At 38.7% G+C, this 23,935-nt stretch overlaps 1 protein-coding gene across 2 annotated transcripts in view; it reads right to left on the bottom strand.

Annotated features, from left to right (window-relative positions):
• SELENOI (selenoprotein I) overlaps positions 1-23,935 on the bottom strand; it is a 54,576-nt gene that overhangs the window by 12,677 nt on the left and 17,964 nt on the right. The window contains exons 2-9 of one of the 2 annotated variants that reach the window (XM_017876886.1): positions 21,276-21,344; positions 20,734-20,842; positions 18,384-18,458; positions 13,698-13,960; positions 11,957-12,065; positions 3,885-3,933; positions 2,070-2,250; positions 674-856 (exon numbers count right to left, since the gene is read on the bottom strand). In XM_017876886.1, coding sequence (XP_017732375.1) covers positions 674-856; positions 2,070-2,250; positions 3,885-3,933; positions 11,957-12,065; positions 13,698-13,960; positions 18,384-18,458; positions 20,734-20,842; positions 21,276-21,344 — 1,038 coding nt within the window. The remainder of the gene's footprint in view (positions 1-673; positions 857-2,069; positions 2,251-3,884; positions 3,934-11,956; positions 12,066-13,697; positions 13,961-18,383; positions 18,459-20,733; positions 20,843-21,275; positions 21,345-23,935) is intronic. The other variant, XM_017876887.1, reaches the window with a different exon arrangement.

The raw sequence follows: 23,935 nt of genomic DNA, 5'->3' as shown, positions 1-23,935 counted from the left end.
TGGGGTGGGGGCCGGGCGCGGTGGCTCAAGCCTGTAATCCCAGCACTTTGGGAGGCCGAGACGGGCGGATCACGAGGTCAGGAGATCGAGACCATCCTGGCTAATACGGTGAAACCCCGTCTCTACTAAAAAATACAAAAAACTAGCCGGGCGACGAGGCGGGCGCCTGTAGTCCCAGCTACTCGGGAGGCTGAGACAGGAGAATGGCGTCAACCCGGGAGGCGGAGCTTGCAGTGAGCTGAGAGCTGGCCACTGCACTCCAGCCTGGGCGGCAGAGCAAGACTCCGTCTCAAAAAAAAAAACAAAAAAAAAACAAAAAAAAACAAATGTGATTATCTGATCCCATATAACTAAAGGCTCAAACAGTTTACAATTCTACTCACCAAGAAAATGGCTTATACATACCCACTTACAATAGGAACTAATTCCTCACAATAATTATCCAGCCTTAAAATCATTTGTAATTACAGTAATATACTCATTACAGAAACAATATCTGAAATTAAACATCTGGATATTATTCAAAATTTAGAGAATATCCCAAAACCCTTACAGCTACTATAATAAGCTACTTTCTTTTTAAAATTTTCCATTGCCTCCTTTCTACTCGGAGGCATTTATTGGTTCCATTTATAAGACCCAAATTGAGCCAATTTTGCTGTAGATTACTCACCACTCGTACTCCATAATGGATGTGGGCCAGAGTAAAAGCCGTTGTTAATGTATACAGGAGAATGCTCTCAACGTAAGAGGCTACTCCTAGGTTTACCACTAAGACAACCAAGAAGAGAGGAACCAGCAACCAATTCAAAGTTGGACACCGGGTACTACTCATTTGGCAAACAATCAGCTGACACTGGACGTTAGTTTAAAAAAATAAGAGAGAAAAAAAGAAAAATTTCATTAGCAAAGCACTTCCAAAACTAGTCATTCCAACATTTGAAAAGCATTTAAGTACCTGAACCAACACACTTACATTATCTAAGTTCAGAAGTTCTCATGCTTAGGGGCCCGACTGGACCCCTGGCCCTGCCCAAAAACCCATGCACCCTCACAGTGTGTGTCAGAAGAGGCTGGAAGATAACTGAATAAGGATGCTATAGAAGGCATTCTTTCACTGGGCAACAGTTTGAATAAAAGAAATTTCTCTCAATTTTAAGATTCAATGATATGTAAAAAAAAAAAAAAATTCAAAATAGCCTCCCACACCCCCACACAATTAAGTTTCTTTATAGCAATGATGAAGAAGTGCTACCTCCAGTTCAGTCCCATTGCCATAATTAATATCTCAAAACCTCTTTGGCTTCTTTATTTTTGAAGCGCTTACTTAAATATAATTCTTTCAGAGATACTTTTTATACAATGCATTAGTGTTTTTAGATGTTTAAACCCTATAAAGTCAGCAGGACTTGGGATATTACACACGTTACAAACATGGAAACATAAGATGAGTAGCTAAGTTACAAAATAAAAATAAAAACTTCTAAGGAACTGGCCTGAGCTAGAACACAGACCTTCTGGCTTTCAGGACTATCAGGGTCTTTTCTCAACTCCTGATCTCTGCTTCCTGTCTGCTCTCTTGCACAGTCCAGCATGGAAAGGAATTTATAAAAATATGTTATTACAAAGTTTTAAATTCCACGTTCCTAATCTTAAAATCAGCTGATTTTTAAAGTGTGTGTTTTCTCTTTCTCAAAAATCTCTTCCAAGCTTCCTAGAATAATCATTTAAGTCTACAGCCATTTCAGTCATACTGGTAATATATTTAGAGTCTAAAGGGAATCTATAAATTTTTTTCCATGAATTCTTCAGCAGGCAGCCAAAATAAAAAATTCAAGTGTGCCACAGTTCCAAAATACTACTGTAGTCTCCAATCCTATTGGTTTCAAAGGGCAAAACAAAAAAATTTTCAGCATTTCAGTTTTTGAGGTTACTATTCTTTCGAATTTCTGAAATAAAAATCTTTAAATTAAAATCTGTTTATTCTAATATTAAAGATTTTTCAAATGATCAAATTCTGTCATACATTCCTAATATATATTATGATTTTTAAAAGAAAAAAAACTTACTGTGCTGTTGGCAAAGGCTGTTCCAACCATAAAGTAGAATACTCTAGGATGTAGCTCTAAAATATCTGAAGGTGACCAAAGGATCCATGCTGTAGACAAAATGAACAGCAAGCATGGAGAAAATAAGGGAACCACAGCTTCATAGATTGAATTGTGTTTCAAGGTGTTATTTTTATAGCTTCTGGAAAAAAAAAACAAGTAATATTAAAAAATTAAGTAATATAAAGAACATTATTACATATAAATTATACAGTACTTGTACTGTAGTTTATAGTTTTCTTATTTATACACTTATTTTATACTCACAATAATCTTGTGGCATAGACAGAACCAACATCATTAATCCCATTTTACAGACAGGCTAAGTGAGGATAAGAGAATTTAAATTTACAAAACTTGCTACCAAGTGGCAGGGCCAGGGTTAGAACTGAAATCTTCTGACCTCTAATCCCATTTCTTTCTCTTTAAACCAAACTATCAACTGCTATGCTAAGAATATAAAGATGAATAAAATTTGGACTTTGTTCTATGAGATATTCTAATGGGGGAAATAAGATGAACATAAAATATTAGAAGAGTACCTCAAAGTGCAGCTTTGACACAAAGTGATAGAGAACTTAGAGTGAGACAGAGCTCACATGAAAGACTCTGAGGTGCGACTGGCATACCACATCTCAGTGTCTCTAAGCACACAGGAGGTTATACAATACATGTCTGCTCAGCTGAAGAGAGCTCCAAATTCCAGTCCTGCTTCCGCCACTCATGACACGACCTTGGGTAATATGTTGCCCAGTCAGAGCCTGGCTGTTATAAAATGAGGAGAAAATGTAGAGAAATAATCTCTACATCCTTCAGAGCTTTAAACTGTATGGCTTCTATAAATGACTGCCAGCTCCAATAAATGAAGAAGTTTAATAGAGCTTGGTTTAACATAAATAAGATTCTGCTACGCAGATTTCAGAACTAAAGGATGAAGTGGGAAGTGTAAGAAAATGTTTCAACCAGAAGAAAAAGGAGCAAAGGAAACAGTGGGAGCAAAATTACTAAGGAAGGAACGAGCAAAATATATTCAGGACACAATAGGCAAATTCAGCGTGGCTGAGCAAAAGTGGAGAAGCACATAGATCAGAGAAATGAAACTCCACCTGAGCAACTCCCTTCTCCCCACAACCCAGACAGGAAGTTCTGTAGAAGGGCTATTTAAGACAAGTCAGCACAGGTCCAGTTTGGTCCTAAACTATACACATTCAGAATTTTTATGATCTTGCTAAATTTTTTTTTTTTTTTTTTTTGAGACAGAGTCTTGCTCTGTCGCCCGGGCTGGAGTGCAGTGCACGCCCTTGGCTCACTGCAACCTCTGCCTCCCAGGTTCAAGCAATTCTCCTGCCTCAGCCTCCTGAGTAGCTGGCATTACAGGCACGCGCCACCACACACGGCTAATTTTTATATTTTTAGTAGACAGAGGTTTCACCATGTTGGTCAGGCTGGTTTCAAACCTGACCTCATGATCTGCCCACCTCAGCCTCCCAAAGTGTTGGGATTATAGGTGTGAGCCACCACACCTGGCCTCATTAGAAGACTATTTGATTAGTCCAAAACCATAACAAAAGAACTAGTAGTTTTGTGCTGTGTTTGCAATGACTACATTACCCACCACAGACACCCCAAACTATCCTACCCCATTCTAGACTTAAAATACAGGTTTTGTGACCTTTTCAAAATGTCCTGATTCCAAAAGGAAAATAGATCCCTAAGTTCAGCTAACAACTGCTAAAACTTCATATTTCTTGCCCATTTAAAAAATAAAATACTTACCTGAAAAAGTTTAGTAAACTCATTGGAAGAGTCACACACAACGCACAACCTAAAGGGAATAATTATTCAATTATTATGCTTATTCAAGAGTGATTATTACATTACCACTGAATCATGCAAAACAAATTTTTAGACCCCAAACATTTCAGGTTCAAGTTTACTTCTGTAATAAAATTAAATACATTTATAAACAACATTTATAACAGGAAGAGTGGTAGTACAATTTGGTGATTCAGAGGGCAGACTCAAAGAGCCAGCTGGGCCTCAATTTCAGCTGTACCATGAACTGATTATGGGACTTCAGGCAAGTTGGTGTTTTACTGCCTCAGTTTCCTTATTTATAAAATAGAGATAACAGTTGTAGCAACCCCACAGAGCTTTGAGAAGTGAATGAGTTATGACATGTTAAGATACCTGGAACGGTATGGGGTACCAAAACTGCACAGTAAGCATGAGCTACTCAAAGGGGGAATCCTGTTGCTTCACATTTATTTTTTACTTTCCTAGTTTGTTTGTTTTTTTTGGAAACAGGGTCTGGGTATATTCCAGGCTGGTCACTGGTCACGAACTCCTGGGTCAAGCAATCCTCCTACATCAGGCTTCTGAGCAGCTGAGACTACAAGCATGAGCCACCGCACCCAGTCTTCCTAGCATTTTCAATTTCTCCCCCTAGCTACTTCCATCTGCACACTGGTTCTCTTCCCACAAACTTTAAAATAAAGATGGCCTTCCCAAGAAACCCTGCCATTGATTCTACTGTCCTCACTATCTACTATCTTCTGCTTTGTCTTATCATTTGCTAAACTTTTCAGTTGTCCTCCATTTCTTAGAACCTTTTTATTCACTGTGTTCCAACTTTGCAGAAATTATACTCTTGAAATTTACCAAGCTTTCCTAATGTTCAAATTCAGTGTCGTTTTTTCATTCCTGACTCCTGAGTGAAATGCCTTGGTTGACTATCCACTAAACTGAAATTCTTTCCTCCCTTTGCCTTTGTGATGCCATTCTCCCTATGTTTCCACTAGCCATCTCACCATTTCATTCTGTATCCTTTGTTGGCAATTCTACTTCCTGCATATTACTTCTGGGTGCCCCACTGTACTTATACTCTCAATCTCTCTCTCTCTCTCTCTCTCTCTGAGAATCTTCTTTTAAAGCTCAATTACAAGCTTACAAAAGATGATTGCAAAATCTAGTTACGGACTCTTGGGCAAACTCTAACAATCTGAACTTTAAATTCCAGTTGTACAATGGGGATGGGTTGAACTAGTTTCTAGTGTCCCTTACATCTTTAAAATTCTTTGATCCTATGATCTATAGTGATATAAGTTCCTAATTATTTTCTCTCTCAAACTCCGAATCAATATATCTGGCAAGCTGCTGGGCACTTCATTTGGATGTTCCATTGTCATGCAACATATTAGCCCCAGTTTGTCTATTCCAGTTACCTGGTGACTCTACTTGGTTTGAGGGTCAATGCAGCTATGGCCTTAAAGATTTCTTAAAGGTAGAAAACATTCCTTCTAAACAATTCCTAAGACATTTGGCTTAATCTTATCTTAAAACCCAACAGAAATCTTATCTCTAAAAAAGAAGTACTCTGCTACTTCCAAGCCCAAGTAGAACAAAGTTCCCCAAATTAGACGAACTTAGAGGGGAAAAAAGTTCCCCAAATTAGACGAACTTAGAGGGAAAGGAAAGAGAAGACCACCTGAGGTCCTCAGTGTTCTCAGAAATTTTTAGCAGCTTACTCCATGTAAAGCTGGGAAGCACTGGAGGGAAGCCAAGGCTAAATGAATTAACGCAGAATTACTCGTAGCTCCGAGGTGTCGGAAATAGGCTGAGACAAACTAGCAAAAGATTTGCCACCAAGAGTAATTTTAGTTTTAAAAATATTGAAATAACTATCTCCAGTATAGTGAGCATGTAGAAAGCCGGGGCTCTATACAGGTTGCCAAAGAGAAAGGCTGCATCTTTTGTTTCTTCTCTTTAGTACTTAATATACTTTTCTGTAACGAGTACTTAATTGTTAAATACTTGTCTATGAAGCTCTATGTTTCAAGTAGAGAACAGTGATAGAGACCATACATATGCAGACCTGCTTTTCATCTTGCCACAAGTGAAGGCCCAGACTTCATAACATAGGAAACTNAAAAAAAAAAAAAAAAAAAAAAAAAAGGACCAAGTTGAATGAGATATAATCCAAGGATACCAAGGATAGCATGGTCATAAAAAATATTTTCGTTCCTTACATTTCCAGTTTATTTATTAAGTAGGTACTTCAATTAAAACCACCAAGACAAAAGTACCTTAAGAAAATTAAAAAGAGAAACAATAATGGGGAAAACTATAATCTATATTAAAGGATTAATATACCTAATACATGAAGAGTTTCCAAAAATAAAGGAAATGGCCAATAACTCTATAGAAAAAAAAAAACCTGCTTGAGCGATGTAAATTTTACAGAAAAAGACATACAAATGGCTTTTAAACCTAGAAAAGCTCATTCATAGTAAGAGAAAGGCAAATTCTGCTTCTAGGGACCTCTTCCTCAACACCCTGGCAAAAACACGAAAAGACTGATGTATAAGACTATTCACTGCAGCAATTTGTACTATAGCAAAAACTGGAACTAACCCAAATGTCTATTGATAGGGGGATGGTTAGACACACTATGGGTACATCCACACAGTGGAGTGCCAGGTAGCTGTAAGAGGACTGAGGAGGATTCTTATAGACCACTATGGAGTGATCGCTAGGATATACAATTAAGCAAGGGGGCCGGGAAAAAAGGCACAGTATATAGTATGGTACATATAGAATGGAATGCTACCATGTATCTATGAAAGTGGGTGATAAAATGAAACACAAATATTTACTTATAATAAGAAAGAAACAATGAGGAAAGAAAGGATTGGGTAGCAATAGAAGCTAGACTTCTTTGAATATACCTTGTTCTGTAAATTTGACTTTGTTATCACAAATATTTTACATAATTATAAAGGAAAATGAATTTTAAAAGAAAAGTAATTTTAAAGTAAAACAAAAAAAACCTAGATGTATAAATCCACAGCTGGTGGCATAACCACAGAGTGGTGACTTTAAAATATAGTAAACTGACTGGACACACCTAGTGGGACAAGTCATAAGGACAAATAAAACTGCAAAATAAACAAAATCTTAATTTTCAGTTTTCCTCTGTTTGCTGATTTAGGTTCTGTTTTATGAGACTGCTGTACTTCATGGAATAAAGCAAGTGAGTATTCTGTGTCACTGAAAACCAAGGATTTTGCCGTAAGTTTAAAGGAGATAAAATGTACGATCAACGAGGTTAAGTAAAATTCTGTACTATCAAATCTGCTTTCAAAATATCAGTATGTATTTATGAGGTATTTTATCATAAAACTAAAAACTTGATTTCCTTACCTATCCATTGAATGAATGAATTCCTAAGTCATGATAATCAATGTCTGTTAATATTATTAGGTGAAGTTTAACCCTTAATAGTTTAAGGTAGCAGGTTAAAATATATACATATATATAAGTATGGTAAAGTGATGATGCAAACTTTGTAGCAGATGGAACAGACATACAAAACCTAAACTCGCTACCTGCCTCCTAATGTGATGCAACAGAAAGACCACTACTTAATAAGTACTGTTCTCCAGCACGCCCCCGACCCCCAAAATTAAACCTGTATCAAACTAAGCTCACAGATCTAACTATCATTTTCAGGAAAAGTGAGGGGTAGAGGAACATGTTAAACAACACCATGAGACCACAACCAGGAAAATGTAGAATCTAAGAATTCTGTTGGCCAAATGACCCACTTTCTTCAACACATAAACTTCAAAGGAAAAATAGGGGAAAGCTACATAGATTAAAAGACATTTTTTAAAAACGTATTTATTTATTTAGAGACAGTTTCGCTCTTGTCACCCAAGCTGGCAATGGCGCGATCTTGACTCACTGCAACCTCCACCTCCCAGGTTCAAGCGATTCTCCTGCCTCAGCCTCCTGAGAGCTGGGATTGCAGGCATACGCCACCACACCCGGCTAATTCTGTATTTTTAGTAGAGATGGGGTTTCACCACGTTGGCCAGGCTGGTCTCAAACTCCTGAACTTGGAAGATTAGCTTGCCTCGGCCTCCCAAAGTGCTGGGATTACAGCACCGTGCCCAGCCAGATTAACAGATTAGAGCCACCGTGCTCAGTCAGATTAACAGAAATTTAAAAGGCATACCAACCAAAGGCAACTATATAGGTACTCAGCAGCTATAGAAACACATCGATTGTGGTTCTTTTACAGAAATTCTTATCATTTAGAGATACACAATGAAGTATTTATGGATGAAAAGAAATGATATCTGGGATTTGCTTTAAAATAATCTAAAGGAAGGAAGGTGTCTGTTAATGATGGCATAAAAAGGGAGGACAATTCTTCTCACAAATAATGATTAAAAACCAGACAAAGATATTTAAAACAACTACTTGAAGGTACTAGAAAATACTCAAGGGCAGAGAGAAATTCGAGTTGAAACACTGGGGAACAACTCTGAGTTTGTGGCTTGCCTACCCTGTCCCAGCCCAGATGATGGAAAGCCAGTCTTCCTTACCAGCTTGTGGAAGCAGTTAACATAATTCAGAGCAGCAGAGGAACTAGAAAGCAGGGTGGGGGGTATTGTAGAAGAGAGAGATGCAGAAGGGTTGAGATTCTAAATCTGAGAATATACTCTGCCCAAATTCCTGGGTATGGATGCTAAACTAAGCAAGCAAATAGAAGACCCCACAGAATAGAGCGAAAGAGAAGGCAGAAAGTAGAGGACATGCTGTCCTTGAAAGACAGAGGTGTTCTTGGTGAGATGTGAGTCTGTTGTCTTTCTCACTAAGTGTGTTTCCAACCCACACTCAGACTGGGCTGAAGAAGGCAAAACTCTTACTGGCTTGAGGGTTGGGGGCAGAACACAATTGCTGGAAGAGCAGCTGAAGATTCAGGATGGGGAAACTCCAGAAACAAGAAAATCACAGAGAGGTGAGCGCCAAAATCTCAGTATTGACTTTGCCCAAATCTTTGGCTGACCACTAAACTACACAGACACAAAGGAGACCCCCAAGAGACCCAGCTAAAAAAGCAGCAGCTAAAAGCTGAAAATAACCAGAGACAAGAGCTAATATACAATGTGATGGGACAAATTTTTTCATCTGAGTCCAAACAAGTTAAATGCCTATCAGAACAAAAAAACAAAAATCCTCAGAGCGGAACAGATTATAGTCTCCACAAATGTAATCTATAATATCCGGTTTTCAACAACAACAACAAAATTGCTAGATATGCAAAGAAACAGAAGAAAAAAAAAAAAAGCAGTCAACAGAAAATGACTCTTAAGTGGGCCCAGATGTTGGACTCAGTAGACAGACTTTAAAGCAGCAATGTTAAATATGTTCAAAGAACTAAAGGAAAATATGATAGATAATAATGAACAGAAGAATCTTAACAGACAAATGGAAAGTTTAAAAACCAAATGGAAACTCTAGAGCTGAAAAGTACAGTAACTTTTTTTTTTTGAGACAGGGTCTTACTCTGTTGCCCAGGCTGGAGTACAGTGGCACAACTACAGCTCACCACTGCCTCGACTTCCTGGGCTCAAGTGATCCTCCTGCCTCAGCCTCCCAAGTAATTGGAACTACAGGCATGTGCCACCATATTCAGCTAAATTTTTCTATTTTTTGTAGAGATGGGATCCCACTATGTTACCCAGGCTGGTCTTGACTTCCTAGCCTCAAGCAATCCTCCCACCTCAGCCTCCCAAAGTGCTGGGATTACAGGTGTGAGCCACTGCACCCAGGGAAAAGTACAGTAACTTAAATGAAAGATTTCCTAGATGGGCTCAACTGCAAATTGGAGATGGCAGACGAAAAAAAAAGCAATGAACTTAAAGATAGATGAATAGAAGTTATCCACTACAAAGAATAAAGAGATTAAAGAAAACTTAATAAAGCTGCAGAAAATTACTTTTAGGACAGTATCAAGCAAACCTGTGTAACACACATGTAAGTGGGGTCCCAGAAGAGAAGAGAGAGGGGAAGAAAAAATATCTCAAGAAGTAAAACTGTGACTGAAAACTTCCCACATTCAGTCAAAAATACTAATTTACAGGTCCAACAGAGTCAACAGCTCAACAAATATCAAGAAAGACAAACACAAAGAAAACCACACCTAAGTACATTATAGTCAAACTTCTGAAAGCCAAAAAACAGAACCTTGAAAGCAACAAGAGAAAACTAATACATTACAGAGTGACAATGATATATGAGCTGACTCAGAAACAATGGATGTCAAAAGACATTAAAATGATATATTCAAAATGCCAAAAGAAAAAAATCAGGCAAAATCAATACATTTTCACATAAGTAAAAAGAGAGAATAAACTGCTACCAGACCTGCACTATAAAAAAAACCTAAAGAAAGTCCTTCAAACTTCTGGGAAAGAACACCAACCACATGGTAGGTCAAATATAAAGGCAAATGTGTCAGTAAGTAAAATAAACTGTATATTATAACACAACCCAGGGGGCTAAGCAGGGGGCTAGAGAGTACTGGCGCATTTCAAACAAGATTGGCACTGGTACTGAAAATAGTTGAGACTGGATAACAGTACATAGGGGTTTATTATATAAAAGTAGAAACATTATAAAGAAAATTATGTGCCTATTAAAGTACACACTTAACATTAAAAAATATGTCTCATATACCAGAGGATTCTGTCTTATCTAAATGTAACATTTAAATGCAACATGCAGGAAACCTGCCCATGGGACAATCAAAAGGGTCACTACATAATTGGAGAAGAAAATAGCCTTTTGAGGTAAAGAAATAACAGTTTATACAGGCATCAAAAATGAACATTTGATAGATTTCAAGATAGCTCCTAAAATATGTAGTCCAGAGCTACAGAAAAAAGCCCAAACCATTCCTTTTCTGAAAGCCAGTACCTAATATGCTGTCTTCTAAACAGTTTCTAAGCCTTACCTAATTCCCATTCCATTACCAAGGTTCACCAAATGGGAAAGGGTTATTTTCTTAATTTATTCTTTTTTTTTTTTTTTTTGAGACAGGGTCTCACCCTGTCACCCACGCTACAGTGCAGTGGCACATGCAATCATAGCTCACTGTAACCTCCAACTCCTGGGCTCCAGTGATCCTCTGACCTCAGCCTCTCAAGTAGCTAGCATTACAGGTAGGTGCACACCACCACACCTGATTAACCAGTTTTTTCTACAGACAGGGTTTCACTATGTTGCCCAAACTGGTCTCAAACCCCTGGGCTCAAGAGATTCTCCCACTTCGGCCTCCCAAAGTGCTGGGATTACAGGCATGAGCCACTGTGCCTGGCCTATATTTTAGATAAGAGAACAGAACACAGGACATAGCCCACACATATACCTTTTTACTTCTACAAAGGTTCTCAGTGCCACTCCTGGGGCCCCAAAATAACAATCTAGATTTCTCTTTACCTCTTTCCATACCACTAATACTCTCCTCCACTCAGTCAATTACCCTATAGATATCCCCTTTAGCTAAAATCAAAACAGAAAGATTACCACCATAAAAAATCTTTAGCAATCAGTGGGTTAAGAAGGAGGATATCTGAGAGGAATAGAAGCTTAATTTTTTGAGTGGATACATTATAAAATAATCTCTACATTTCGTCTGTCCTGTATTTCATACAAACTAGTAATTTTCAACTTTGAGATAAATATAAAACCTATACCAAATGTGGACCCTCCAATACAGCCTAGGTTAATCTGAATAGTCACTTTATCAGGCTTGTGTGATCTATTTTGGTATTTCCCTCTGATTAGAAGTAGCTGATGCTGAACAAAAAAACCCCCCAAAACAAAGAAACCTTATTTTTCTTAATGGTTAGGCTGAAATCCTACAAGGTTGTAGGGTTGTTCTGCCTCCTGGAGGTTTTGTGAGGCAAAGGGTGTTGTTGCTTGTTATAGTCAAATACCGGCTCTTTTGATAACAAAGTGATGGTTAAAATAGGCTTCAACATGGAGCTTCTTACCAATAATCATTGAAGTGAATAGGTCTCTATATAAGAAATTAAACAGGAAAGGTTCATACCAGGCCTCAACTCCCACAACCGCAGTCACTATGTAGACAAAAGAAATAGTCTGGAAGGAAAATGCAGACAAAAGCATACAGAAGCATTAACGCTAGAAAGATCAGGAGTCACCATGCTTTATGCAGCATTAAGTCAAGTCAAACAGTTTAGTAAAAGCAAGAAGTATGCTTATATTTGGTATGTGGCAAGTCTTCTTACCTTTTGTGGCAAGTCTTCTTACCTTTAGAAATACAATCTTTTGGCCGGGCATGGGGGCTCATGTCTGTAATCCCAGCACTCTGGGAGGCCGAGGTGGGCTGATCACCTGAGGTCAGGAGTTCTAGACCAGCCTGACCAACATGGAGAACTCCCATCTCTACTAAAAATACAAAATTAGTCAGGTGTGGTAGTGCATGCCTGTAATCCCAGCTACTCGGGAGGCTGAGGCGGGAGAACCCCTGAACCCTGCAGAGGTTGCAGTGAGCCGAGATCCCGCCATTCCAGCCTGGGCAACTATAGCGAAATTCCGTCACAAAAAACAAAAACAAAAACAAAAACAAACAAACAAAAAAAATCTTTTAGCCAACAATACTATAAAATAACCAACTTCTAGACAATGCAAGCAACTGGCCATCATTTGGAGCACTTTAACAGCAACTCATAAATTGGTTAAGTTGTAAGATGATCCAAATTTACCCACCCAACCACTTCCTTCAACAAACACTCCAACTTCTGATTTCTTTACTGGAGACGTAGGTGCAAATGGGCAAAATGGCAACACAAAAAGCTGGGATTCAAAGGCAGGGAGAGTTAATAGCAAGGCCATTAAAGTAAGAAAAAAGAAATCTCCCTACACACTGAAAAGGTGACAATGAACACAAAAAGCCAACCATTCAATTCTATGTGCGTATCTTTCTTTACAAAATCAAGAGCTCAAATGAACATTTAATAACATTAAGAAATTGTTAAATTTTTGGTGTAATACTGGCATTGTGATTTTTTTTAAAGGAAGCTCTTATTTAGAGATAGTGAAGTATTTATCATATAATATCAGAAATTTCCTTTAAAATAATTGAGAAGGGCTGAGCATGGTGGCTCATGCCTGTAATCCTAACACTTTGGGAGGTGAAGGCAGGAGGATCATTTGAGGTCAGGAGTTTGAGACCAGCCTGGCCAACATAGTGAAACCCCGTGTCTACTAAAAATATAAAAATTAGCCAGGCATGGTAGTGGGCACCTGAAATCTCAGCTACTCGGGAGGCTGAGGCAGGAGAATCGCGTGAACGCGGGAGGCAGAGGCTGCAATGGGCTGAGATTACGCCACTGCACTCCAGCCTGGGTGACAGAGTGAGACTCCATCTCAAGAACAAAAACAACACAAAACAAAACAAAAACAAATAAAATAATTGAGAAAGGGCTCAGGGAGGTTATACACGAAACCAGAATAACCACGTGTGCTAACTGCTGAAGCTAACCAGTAGGTATATTAGGGTCTATTCTACTTTTTCTTAACTATTCTCTCTACTTTACTATTCACTATACTATTCTACTTTTTTGAAATTTTCCATAGATAAAAATAAAAAATTTTAAAGTACATATCAATTCTAATCAAAAAAGCCTAAGAGCAATAAAGAAGCAATGACAAAAGCTTTCCAAAAGTATCATGGCAATGTTGAAAATTTAAGGTAGAACACATACTTACCACCTGGCTAATGTCATATCCCCATGGCAGGAAAAGAATCCCTGTGTTATACTTTTCCCAGTGGGACAGGATGAAAGAAAACAAAACTACCCATAGCAGGAGATAAAGAACAAAAACGCTGACACCAGTCGATCCTCTTCCAAAGATGGAATAAACAGTTACAACAAAGTAAACACATGACCAACTATCCAGGCCATGATCAAAAAGCTCCCCTAAGGGAGTGCTAGAATTGGTTCTGCGAGCTTGCTTTCCGTCCACACCATCTGCAACAAAAACAAACCACAGGAAAAGTTCAACATATGCACCAGGATGGAGACAGTCTTCTTTAATCAACTGGAAAAAAAAAAAAAAAAACAAATCAGCGTATCACAGAAATGTTAAGTATGGCTATCAGCCGGTACTATAAAAATCTAATTAATTCTACACTTCAAAGAGTTCAGGGCCAGGCACAGTGGGTCATACCTATAATTCCCACACTTTGGCAGGCCAAGGCAGGAGGATCACTTGAGCCTGTAAGTTTGAGACCAGCCTGGGCAACATAGCCAGACTCTATCTTTACAAAAAATTTAAAAATTAGCCAGGCATGGTGGTGCGGACCTGTAGTTCCTGCTACTCAGGAGGCTAAGGTGGGAGGATTGTTTGAGCCCAGGAGTTTGAGGCTGCAGTGAGCTATGATCATGCCACTGCATTCCAGTCTGGGCAACAGAGCAAGACCCTGTCTCTAAAAAAAAATTTTAAACAAAAAACAAAGATTTCAGAAATAAAATATATAATTTTTCAAAGTTTAATCTAAAAATCAAAATGTCATATTACACCGAATGGTGTCAATTTTAGATCTGAGAAAGCAGCATTTTACTTGGACTCTGAACACCTCCAAATCTATGCAACTATTGGGTTGTTTCACTAGCTACAAATTCTCAAGCTTCCAGCGAACATGCCATAGTAATTCCTCACAACTTATCTCACCCCTCCTTGCTCTAGGATCCAAAAGTACTTCAGTCACAACATCTACTTTATCCCGTTTGAAATCATAATCACTTCTTTATAGATCTACTGCCCCCATAATCTTAAGTGCTTTCAGAAAATGCACATAGTGGATATTCAGCAAATAGAAGAATTGAATTTACTGAAACTAATGCACTATTCTTGGTGCTATAAGGATTGGAAGAATCTTAGAATAAACTGTTTGTGCCCTCAGAGTATTTACAATTGAGAAAGGAACAGGCTGGGTGTGGTGGCTCATGCCTATGATCCCAGCACTTTGGGAGGCCAAGGCAGGAGGATAACCTGAGGTTAGGAGTCCAAGACCAGTCTGGCCAACATGGCCAAACCCTGTCTCTACTAAAAACACAAAAACTTAGCCGGGGATGGTGCGCACCTGTAATCCCAGCTACTTGGGAGGCTGAGGCAGGAGAATCTCTTGAACCCAGGAGATGGAGGTTGCAGTGAGCTGAGATCACACCATTGCACTCCAGCCTGGGCAACAAGAGTGAAACTCTGTCTCAAAAAAAAAAAAAGAGAAAGGAACAAAACATGATAATAAAGCTACGGTATATCACAAACCATAGAAGAGTACAGATAAGGGAAAGGTTCTCTTTTAGGCTAAGATAATCTAGAATGGCTTTTCAAGTAGGTGAAATCTGAGTAGAGGACATAAAGAATGAGTTGGATTTCAGCTGATAAGACATAAATAAGTATGTCATTTCAAAAGGAGGGAATGCTATCAGCAAAACACACCAGGGTGGAAAAGCACAATGCATGTTCAGAAAATGCCAAGTACTTTAGTTTGACTAGAGACTAGCATGTGAAGAGTAAAGTATATAAAAAGGTTAAGGCCGGGCGCGGTGGCTCAAGCCTGTAATCCCAGCACTTTGGGAGGCCGAGACGGGCGGATCACGAGGTCAGGAGATCGAGACCATCTGGCTAACATGGTGAAACCCCGTCTCTACTAAAAATACAAAAAACTAGCCGGGCGACGTGGCGGGCGCCTGTAGTCCCAGCTACTTGGGAGGCTGAGGCAGGAGAATGGCCTGAACCCAGGAGGAGGAGCTTGCAGTGAGCTGAGACCCGGCCACTGCACTCCACCCTGGGCGGCAGAGCGAGACTCCGTCTCAAAAAAAAAAAAAAAAAAAAGGTTAAAAAGGAGGTTTGAGCCAGTTAAAAGTTGTAGGGAATATGGGGAGTTACTAAAGGTATCTGAATAGAGAAATGACAAGAATGAAAGCAATGCTTCAGGAAGAGGCACCTAGCGGTGTGAATGACAGGCGGCAGAGAAGGACACTAATTAGTAGGCCTCAACTGAGAGGAAATGCAGTAGGAATAAGAAGCTGGTGGTAGGTGAGACATTGAGGAAATAAAAATGATAAAATGCAGCAAAGATGAGGCATAAGGCCTAAGGACAAGAAGAGAATCTCCAGTTTCTATTCTGGGTAACGAAGATAGTGGTAGTGTTCATAGAAAAAAGGAAGTCAGAAGAAGCAGCAAGACTGACACACAAGATGCAGAGTATAATTTCAGATACTGAAATTGAAGTGTTAGTGAGATATCCACATGGTAATGTCAAGGAACTCAATCCAAGGGTACTTATTAGGAACTCAGAACACAGATGAGGGCTAGACATAAACATGATATAAATATGGGAATCTTAACTAAGACTGTAGAGTGAGACTCACCACTACCAAGGGAATGAGGAGAAAGCCAGAGTTTAGGATAAAGCACAGTGGAACACCTTCATTTTACAGGCAGAAACAGAGGAGCCTGTTAGAGACAGCCTGTCTCACTGAATTATACACTTTTTCCCCCAAAAGAAACAGTTTTGTTAACTAAGTGTTTTAGAATTAGTCTAATTGTAAAAATTCAGAATAAGGAATTAAAAACTCTTATAATTACTGTTAATCTTGCTCACCAAAGTATATTCCCCAGTGCCTAGATCAGTCTGTGGCATAATACATTGTTGAAGACCTTATGAAAAGATGAATCCCAAACTCCCTATCCAAATACTACAGATTTCTGTTATACAGGGTTGGGAAAGTTTTTGCCCTGAAGTAGCTAAAATATTCCCAGAAAGTCTTTTCTCATTGTTTACTGGCTTAACAATTTCCCATTTTCAATGTAACTCCTATGCAGTTATTACAATACTCAATTCATGAACTACGTATTAATTAGGTTTTACACATTTTCTCACTATACCCATTCCATCTCCACAAGTCTGAGGTCCAGATATGCTTCAGAATTTTTTTTTCTTAAAAAGGTAATTCAGGGCATATATCATATATTATCAGAGACTCCCCAGTAGGACACAGAGCAGCATCCTGTGATCAAACATCTAAGTATTTCTTTAGCAAAATGTCATGAATAGTCACAGTAGGTAGAATAAAGATTATAAACCGCTTCATGTTCATTCAAGACTGGTTTGCAATAAATAGTTCATGTCAGGTCAGGATTTTTGCCAAAAGCTGTGGGCCTAGAACATGTAGATGGTACATCAAAAGGATCTTATGGAGTGTTGTCAAAAGTCAGAGCTCACGGGTCACTCTCAACTTTTCCCTATTCCTCTCAGCAGTCCTTGGCAACCAAATCCTTCAGCAGCACTTAAAGACCTGCTCATCTGTAATAACAAATGCGCAAAAGCCTCTGCCTAAATATGTAGCTTTTAACTAAATTTTCCCCTAATTCTTCTAGACGTCACTGATTTCTTCCTTTTCCAAACTCCTGCAGCTCTGGTCAGCATGACATCTACCATATCAGTATTTAATCGTGTAGCAGGTTATGCTGGTTTTATGAGAACAAGTCATTTTTATCTGAAGAGATCTAAGCAACCTGAAGTCAGGGTCTGCTATTTTACATGTATTTAAAAACTATGTATTGAGTGTCTACGATACTGGGGATAGAGTAGTGAACAACGCAGTACTCACTTTCACAAAACTTAACATTTTAGTTAGAAAAGAGAGATAACAAACAAGCAGGAAAGTAAATAGATAACATGTTACATGGTTTTAAGTGCTATGGAGAAAAATAAAGCAGGGAAGGAGGAGAGAAGAATGCAGGACAAGCCATGCGGATAATCCTAATGAAAAGCGTTCTTGGCAGAACAGACAGTATAGTCTAGCACAGTAGGCTTCCCTGCCCACTCCCTGACCACTCTCTGTACCAAAAAAGAACTGATCACTTCCTTATGTGTTCTCCCACTGTGTTCTATCATAGTATCTATTTTTTAATTATTACATATGGCAGTATTACTTCCCAAACTTAAGCAAAAATTATGTCTTATTCCAGAGGTTGGTAAATACTTTTTAAAGGCCGCATGATAAATATTTTAGGCTTTGCAGGCCATAAGTCTTTGTTGCAACTATTCAGCTGTGTCTTTATTGCAGGAAAGCAGCCATAGACAATATATTAAGGAATGAGCGTAGATGTGTGCCAGTAAAACTTTACTAACAAAAATAGGCTACACATCAAATTTGGCCCACAAGTAGTGTTTTACCAACTCATCTTATTCTGTGAAACCCTCACAATGAATGACAATATTTTTTTGTAGAAAGACTCAAAAACATATTTATCAATTTGAACAGGATACTAATAAACTCTAGTTAAAATGAATTAAGCACAGGAGAAAATGTTATTTTAATAGGTGGCTATCCTTGCTGATTCACCAGTCACTGACTATAGTATTTACCAATTCCTTACCTAGAGTGTAGGCTACGAAGTTGAGGATGCCCACTACAATCCAAACCCAGTCAGGCACATGCTTGTGACCTGGTGCTGAAAAGGAAAGCAACTAAGATTTTAATACAGTTTAAGTATAGTAGTTCTTACCATAGCATATACTGACAGTGAGAAGTGTTGCTATTTGTTCATTAGAAGTTAAAGTACTTTACAATACATTTTGCATCCAAAATTGGGTACACAATATCAGGAAACTGATAAAATCAAAAAAGCAATTCCCAGCCCCTCATAAACAGTAAAGCATTTATTTTGAGCTTTTATCAAAACTCAAGACTGAGTGTTCACCTTTACTTGAAAACAAATACTTTTCATGTGCCCACAATGAAAATAACGTATTTTGGAATTTAAAACTAACTGCATTTAATCTAATTCTTGTTGTTTATGATTGTATTACAAACTTGTATTGAGCATTCACCTTATCCTTTCCTATACTATTAATTAGCTAAACAAAAGACCTTTGGATTTGGATATAGATAGATCACCTCAACTGAATGATTTGGGCATCAGAATCATTCTGAAATATCTGGAGCTCACTTTTTCCCCTAAGACAAAACAACTGAGAATCAGAAAGTCTGGGTTCTAGTCCTGGCTTTGTAATCAACCAGCAGTGTAACCTTGAATGCATCATTTAATCTCTCCCATCTTGTATTTTCCAAATATATTGGGAATAGATGGTTTATCTGGTCCTTCAACTTATATGATTTGGGGAGATATATGTAACATTTACGTATGTTTGCTTCTCTTAATAACTAAGTAAACAATCTTATTTAGAGTTGTCAAAGAAAATAATATTTCTAGTTACAAAGATACATTCTTTTTTTTTTTTTTTTTTTTTTTTTAAGACAGAGTCTCGCTCTGTCGCCCAGGCTGGAGTGCAGTGGCCGGATCTCAGCTCACTGCAAGCTCCGCCTCCTGGGTTTACACCATTCTCCTGCCTCAGCCTCCCGAGTAGCTGGGACTACAAGCACCTGCCACCTCGCCCGGCTAGTTTTTTGTATTTTTTAGTAGAGACGGGGTTTCACCGTGTTAGCCAGGATGGTCTCGATCTCCTGACCTCATGATCCGCCTGTCTCGGCCTCCCAAAGTGCTGGGATTACAGGCTTGAGCCACCGCGCCCGGCCACAAAGATACATTCTTTAGGGTGTCCTCAGGATTAAAATACAAAAAAAAAAATAAAAAATAAAAAATTTTTTAAAAACCCACAATATCCAAACAATGCTTAACAAAATTTAATCTTACTCTTTATTCATGTGTACTTTATGATCTTCTCATGCTTCAGAGTTGGCATTTCCAACTTCAATTACCATTTTATTACATGTACAGAAGCTATGACTAAAAGTTTCAGTAAAGTTCCGCATATGTATACTTTCAATATTCAGAATTTCTATAATATCAAAAGTCTTGGTGAGGCACAGTGACTCACACCTATAATCCCAGCACTTTGGGAGGCCAAGGCGGGTGGATCATTTGAGGTCAGGAGTTCAAGACCAGCCTGGCCAACACAGTGAAACCCTGCTCTACTAAAAATATAAAAATTAGCTGGGCATGGTAGTGTACGCCTATAGTCCCAGTTACTGACTACACCATTTCTAAGTATTACTGTTGGAAAATAAATTCTCTTAGAAAGCAAAAAATGCCCATCTATCTCCATCTTTCTGTTCCTCTCAATGCAATCAACTGACTGAACAATAAAAACAAACTTGTCTCCAACTATTCCCTCTTCATCCCAATTCTTTGGCCTGGGGCAGAAGCTTGGTGTGAAACAGAGTGAAGATAAGACAGGTGAGAGAGAAGATGTTGGAGCAGAGGGCGGGAGGAGGCTGACCACTGGCTCCAAAAGGGCCTCCTTCCACTCTTCCCCAATAAGGGTCCAGACTTAGCAATAAATACTTAAGGTCTAAGAACCATTTTCAGAGGAAACTAGGAGTCATTCAAGTCAAGTGGGGATGCAAGGAAGGAGGAAAGACAATCACATTTCCTTCAGAAGAAAGGGGATTTTTCTTTCCTGACTAGAAGAGGAGAAAGGATATTCCCAGAGCTGACAGGTAAACTGAGCCCTGTTTGTATTCGTGTTTAGGCAAAGTTTTGAGTTTTAATTTTCCATCTTCATGCAAACCCAATTATTCTTTATCTGCCAAAACCTCACTGCTTTTTAGACAACATATCTAATTCAACAGGCAAGGTGCTGCCATTATAACATCCAAAATTTTTTGGAAATATGAACATTTTAACAGAACCAGAAAATAAGCAACCACATTTCATTTTTCTCTACTCAGACATTTTAAATTTTATAATAAAGTAATATTCTTACCTGAGGCATAGAAGTCAGGATCAAAGTATGCCATTAGTAGAAAATTGAACACAACCAGCAGAAAGCCAGAAAAAGTTATCAGATTGGGTGCCAGCCAAGTAGGAAATACCTGTTTTTGCAAAATAATTATAAAATAATTAAAGTAGAAGAATCTCTGTCCAATATATACAACATGCAAATTGAAGTCATAAGTTTGAAAGATCATATGGAGAAGTTATAGACATGTAAACCATAATCTCCATTAGCATTATTTCTTCTATCCTCTATATTTTAACTACCTCTGTAATTAGCAAACTTCTATAACATTAAGTCTATTTTAGAAAATTTTAAATGGGATTTTACAAAAATGACAAATCCCAGGGTATAAACTTCAACAGTAAGATAAATCAAAAGGTATGTGACTAAGGAAAGGGAGGATGGGAAGGGTAGTTTCCCTAGATATCTTACGAAACTGAGAGTTGCATTTATAATACTCCATAAAATAGGTTAAAATCTTTAAAACATACAAAAACAAGAAAGTACATGCATATTAATTATCTTACCTTTACTATAGTGTTCCAAAATGGATGCATGACATACAGAGAAAGTGGATTGGTATCCACAGCACTGTACTGTTAAGAAATTAAAGAAAATATTCAGAGTAAACCCTTGTCTACCAGTAAACAGAATAACATTTCTCAAATGAAAACAATAGTAAAGCCAGGTGCAGTGGCGCATGCATATGACCCAGCTACTCAAAAGGAAAGAAAGTAATAGTACAAAAATAATACAAGCCAGGCATGTTGGCTCACACCTATAATCCTAGCACTTTGGAAAGGCCAAAGAGGGCGGATCACTGAGGTCAGGAGTTTAAGACCAGCCTGGCCAGTGTGGTGAAACCCCATCTCTACTAAAAATACAAAAATTTGTTGGGGGCCGGGCGCGGTGGCTCAAGCCTGTAATCCCAGCACTTTGGGAGGCCGAGACGGGCGGATCACGAGGTCAGGAGATCGAGACCATCCTGGCTAACACGGTGAAACCCCGTCTCTACTAAAATACAAAACTAGCCGGGCGAAGTGGCGGGCGCCTGTAGTCCCAGCTACTCGGGAGGCTGAGGCAGGAGAATGGCGTAAACACGGGAGGCGGAGCTTGCAGTGAGCTGAGATCTGCCCACTGCACTCCAGTCCGGGTGACAGAGCGAGACTCCGCCTCAAAAAAAAAAAAAAAAAAAAAATTTTTTGGGCTGGGGGGGCATACGCCTGAAATCCCAGCTACTCAGGAGGCGGAGGCAGAGGTTTCAGTGACCCAAGGCTCTGCCACTGCACTCCAGCCTGAGCGACAAAGCAAGACTTGAGTCTCAAAAAATATATATATATAATAATAATACAAAAATAACCTGGAGAATACATCTATTTTTATGATGTCCTAATCTGAGTAGCAAAACTAGAATAGCAACATAAACGAGGCAAAGACTATCAAGCACAGTCAGATATTATTTTTATGGGAGAAGGAAAGGGTCACAGGGGAAGTCTAAAGATCAACCCCAAATCACAGAGTTAATCACAGCGGTTGTTTCATTGGCACATACTCATCCAGAGTCCAAATCGCCAGGATAATCACTGACTCATCCTTCACTCTCAATCAGCTTTTACATTACAGTGTTTCAGTAGAGAAATTTATATTGCTTACATGTCCTCACTTATTGGAGGATCAGTAAAATGCACACTGCATGCATTCAAACACTAACCACACACCTTCTTAACCTCCTTCATCCCTCTCAACTTAGAGGAATCTGTGTTTCCTCTTGATACCATTATGATACGTTTACTAGCTGTTAGAGCTTGGGCAAGTTACTTAATATCTCTGCCTTAGTTTCTTCACCTGTAAAATGAAGATGATAGTCCTTACCTCAAGGAATTGTCATAAGGATTAGATAAGTGAAAACAGTACCTGACCTACAGTAAGTACTATGTAAGTATTAGCTATTATAATTACATATGTTTTAAGTTCCAAAGGAATGACAGATCCCCATATAGCAGGATACTGAATTGCATAAATATGCAAAGGAAGACAAAATAGGTTAGGGTTGTATGGTAAGGGAGCTTATTCCCCAGTTACTGAGCTATTTAATAAGAATGTAAAGGAAATTTTAAAGGACATACACAAACATGTAAAACTTTAAGGGTCATGTTGATAACTTATTCACTCCACACACACACTGCTAGGTATGGGGAAGAACGGATACAAAACTGGCAACAGACAAGTCTTGAACTAGGTAATATTAGCCTAGTTCAAACCCTCCTTGAGGGTTCACAGTATTACCTGGGCGATTATTACCTAATCCATCCATCTGAAATTTACATATTATACTAGTCACACACTTGAAAAGTTTTCTTTTTTTTTTTTTTTCTTTTTTTTTGAGATGGAGTGGCTCTGTCACCCAGGCTGGAGTGCAGTGGCACGATCTCAGCTCACTGCAACCTCCACCTCCCGAGTTCAACCAATTCTCCTGCCTCAGCCTCCTGAGTAACTGGGATTACAGGCGCACACCACCACACCTGGCTAATTTTTGTATTTTTAGTAGAGATGGGGTTTCACCATGTCGGCCAGGCTGGTCTTGAACTCCTGATCTCAGGTGATCCACCTGTCTCAGCCTCCCAAAGCACTGGGATTACAGGCGTAAGCCCCCGGGCCCAGTCAGCTTTGCTTATATTTTCTATGTATGCTCAGTATGTATACAAAATAAGTAGTAATCATTTGAGTATCTGATTTTTAAAACTCATAATTGAAGATAAAAATTTCTTTCTGAATAAGTTTTGTGAATATGCAAGAAATACATCAGTGTTTCAAGACTTAGAAGTGTGATGGAACAAAGAAGTAAATAAATAGAAAATGTTTAAAATACCGTTAGCAAAGAGTCAACCAGTAAGCCAAATGTTTATTCAAAAGACTCCATGTCCGAGGTTCTTCCATTTCTCCAACCCATCCTGACTAAAATGAAATAAATTGGACAAAAGATCTGAGACAGTAGTAAGAAATGACGATGGGCTGGCCAGGCGTGTGGCTCATGCCTAAAATTCCAGGACTTTGGGAGGCTGAGGATCATTTGAGGTCATGAGTTCGAGACCAGCCTGGCTGACACGGTGAAACTCCATCTCTACTAAAAACACAAAAACAAATTAGTCGTGTGTGGTTGCACACACCTGTAATCCCAGCTACTTGG

This window comes from Rhinopithecus bieti, unplaced genomic scaffold (genome assembly GCF_001698545.2).
Source record: "Rhinopithecus bieti isolate Rb0 unplaced genomic scaffold, ASM169854v2 scaffold_7681, whole genome shotgun sequence".
Taxonomy (NCBI): domain Eukaryota; kingdom Metazoa; phylum Chordata; class Mammalia; order Primates; family Cercopithecidae; genus Rhinopithecus; species Rhinopithecus bieti.
This window is presented reverse-complemented; position numbering and strand designations above follow the sequence as displayed.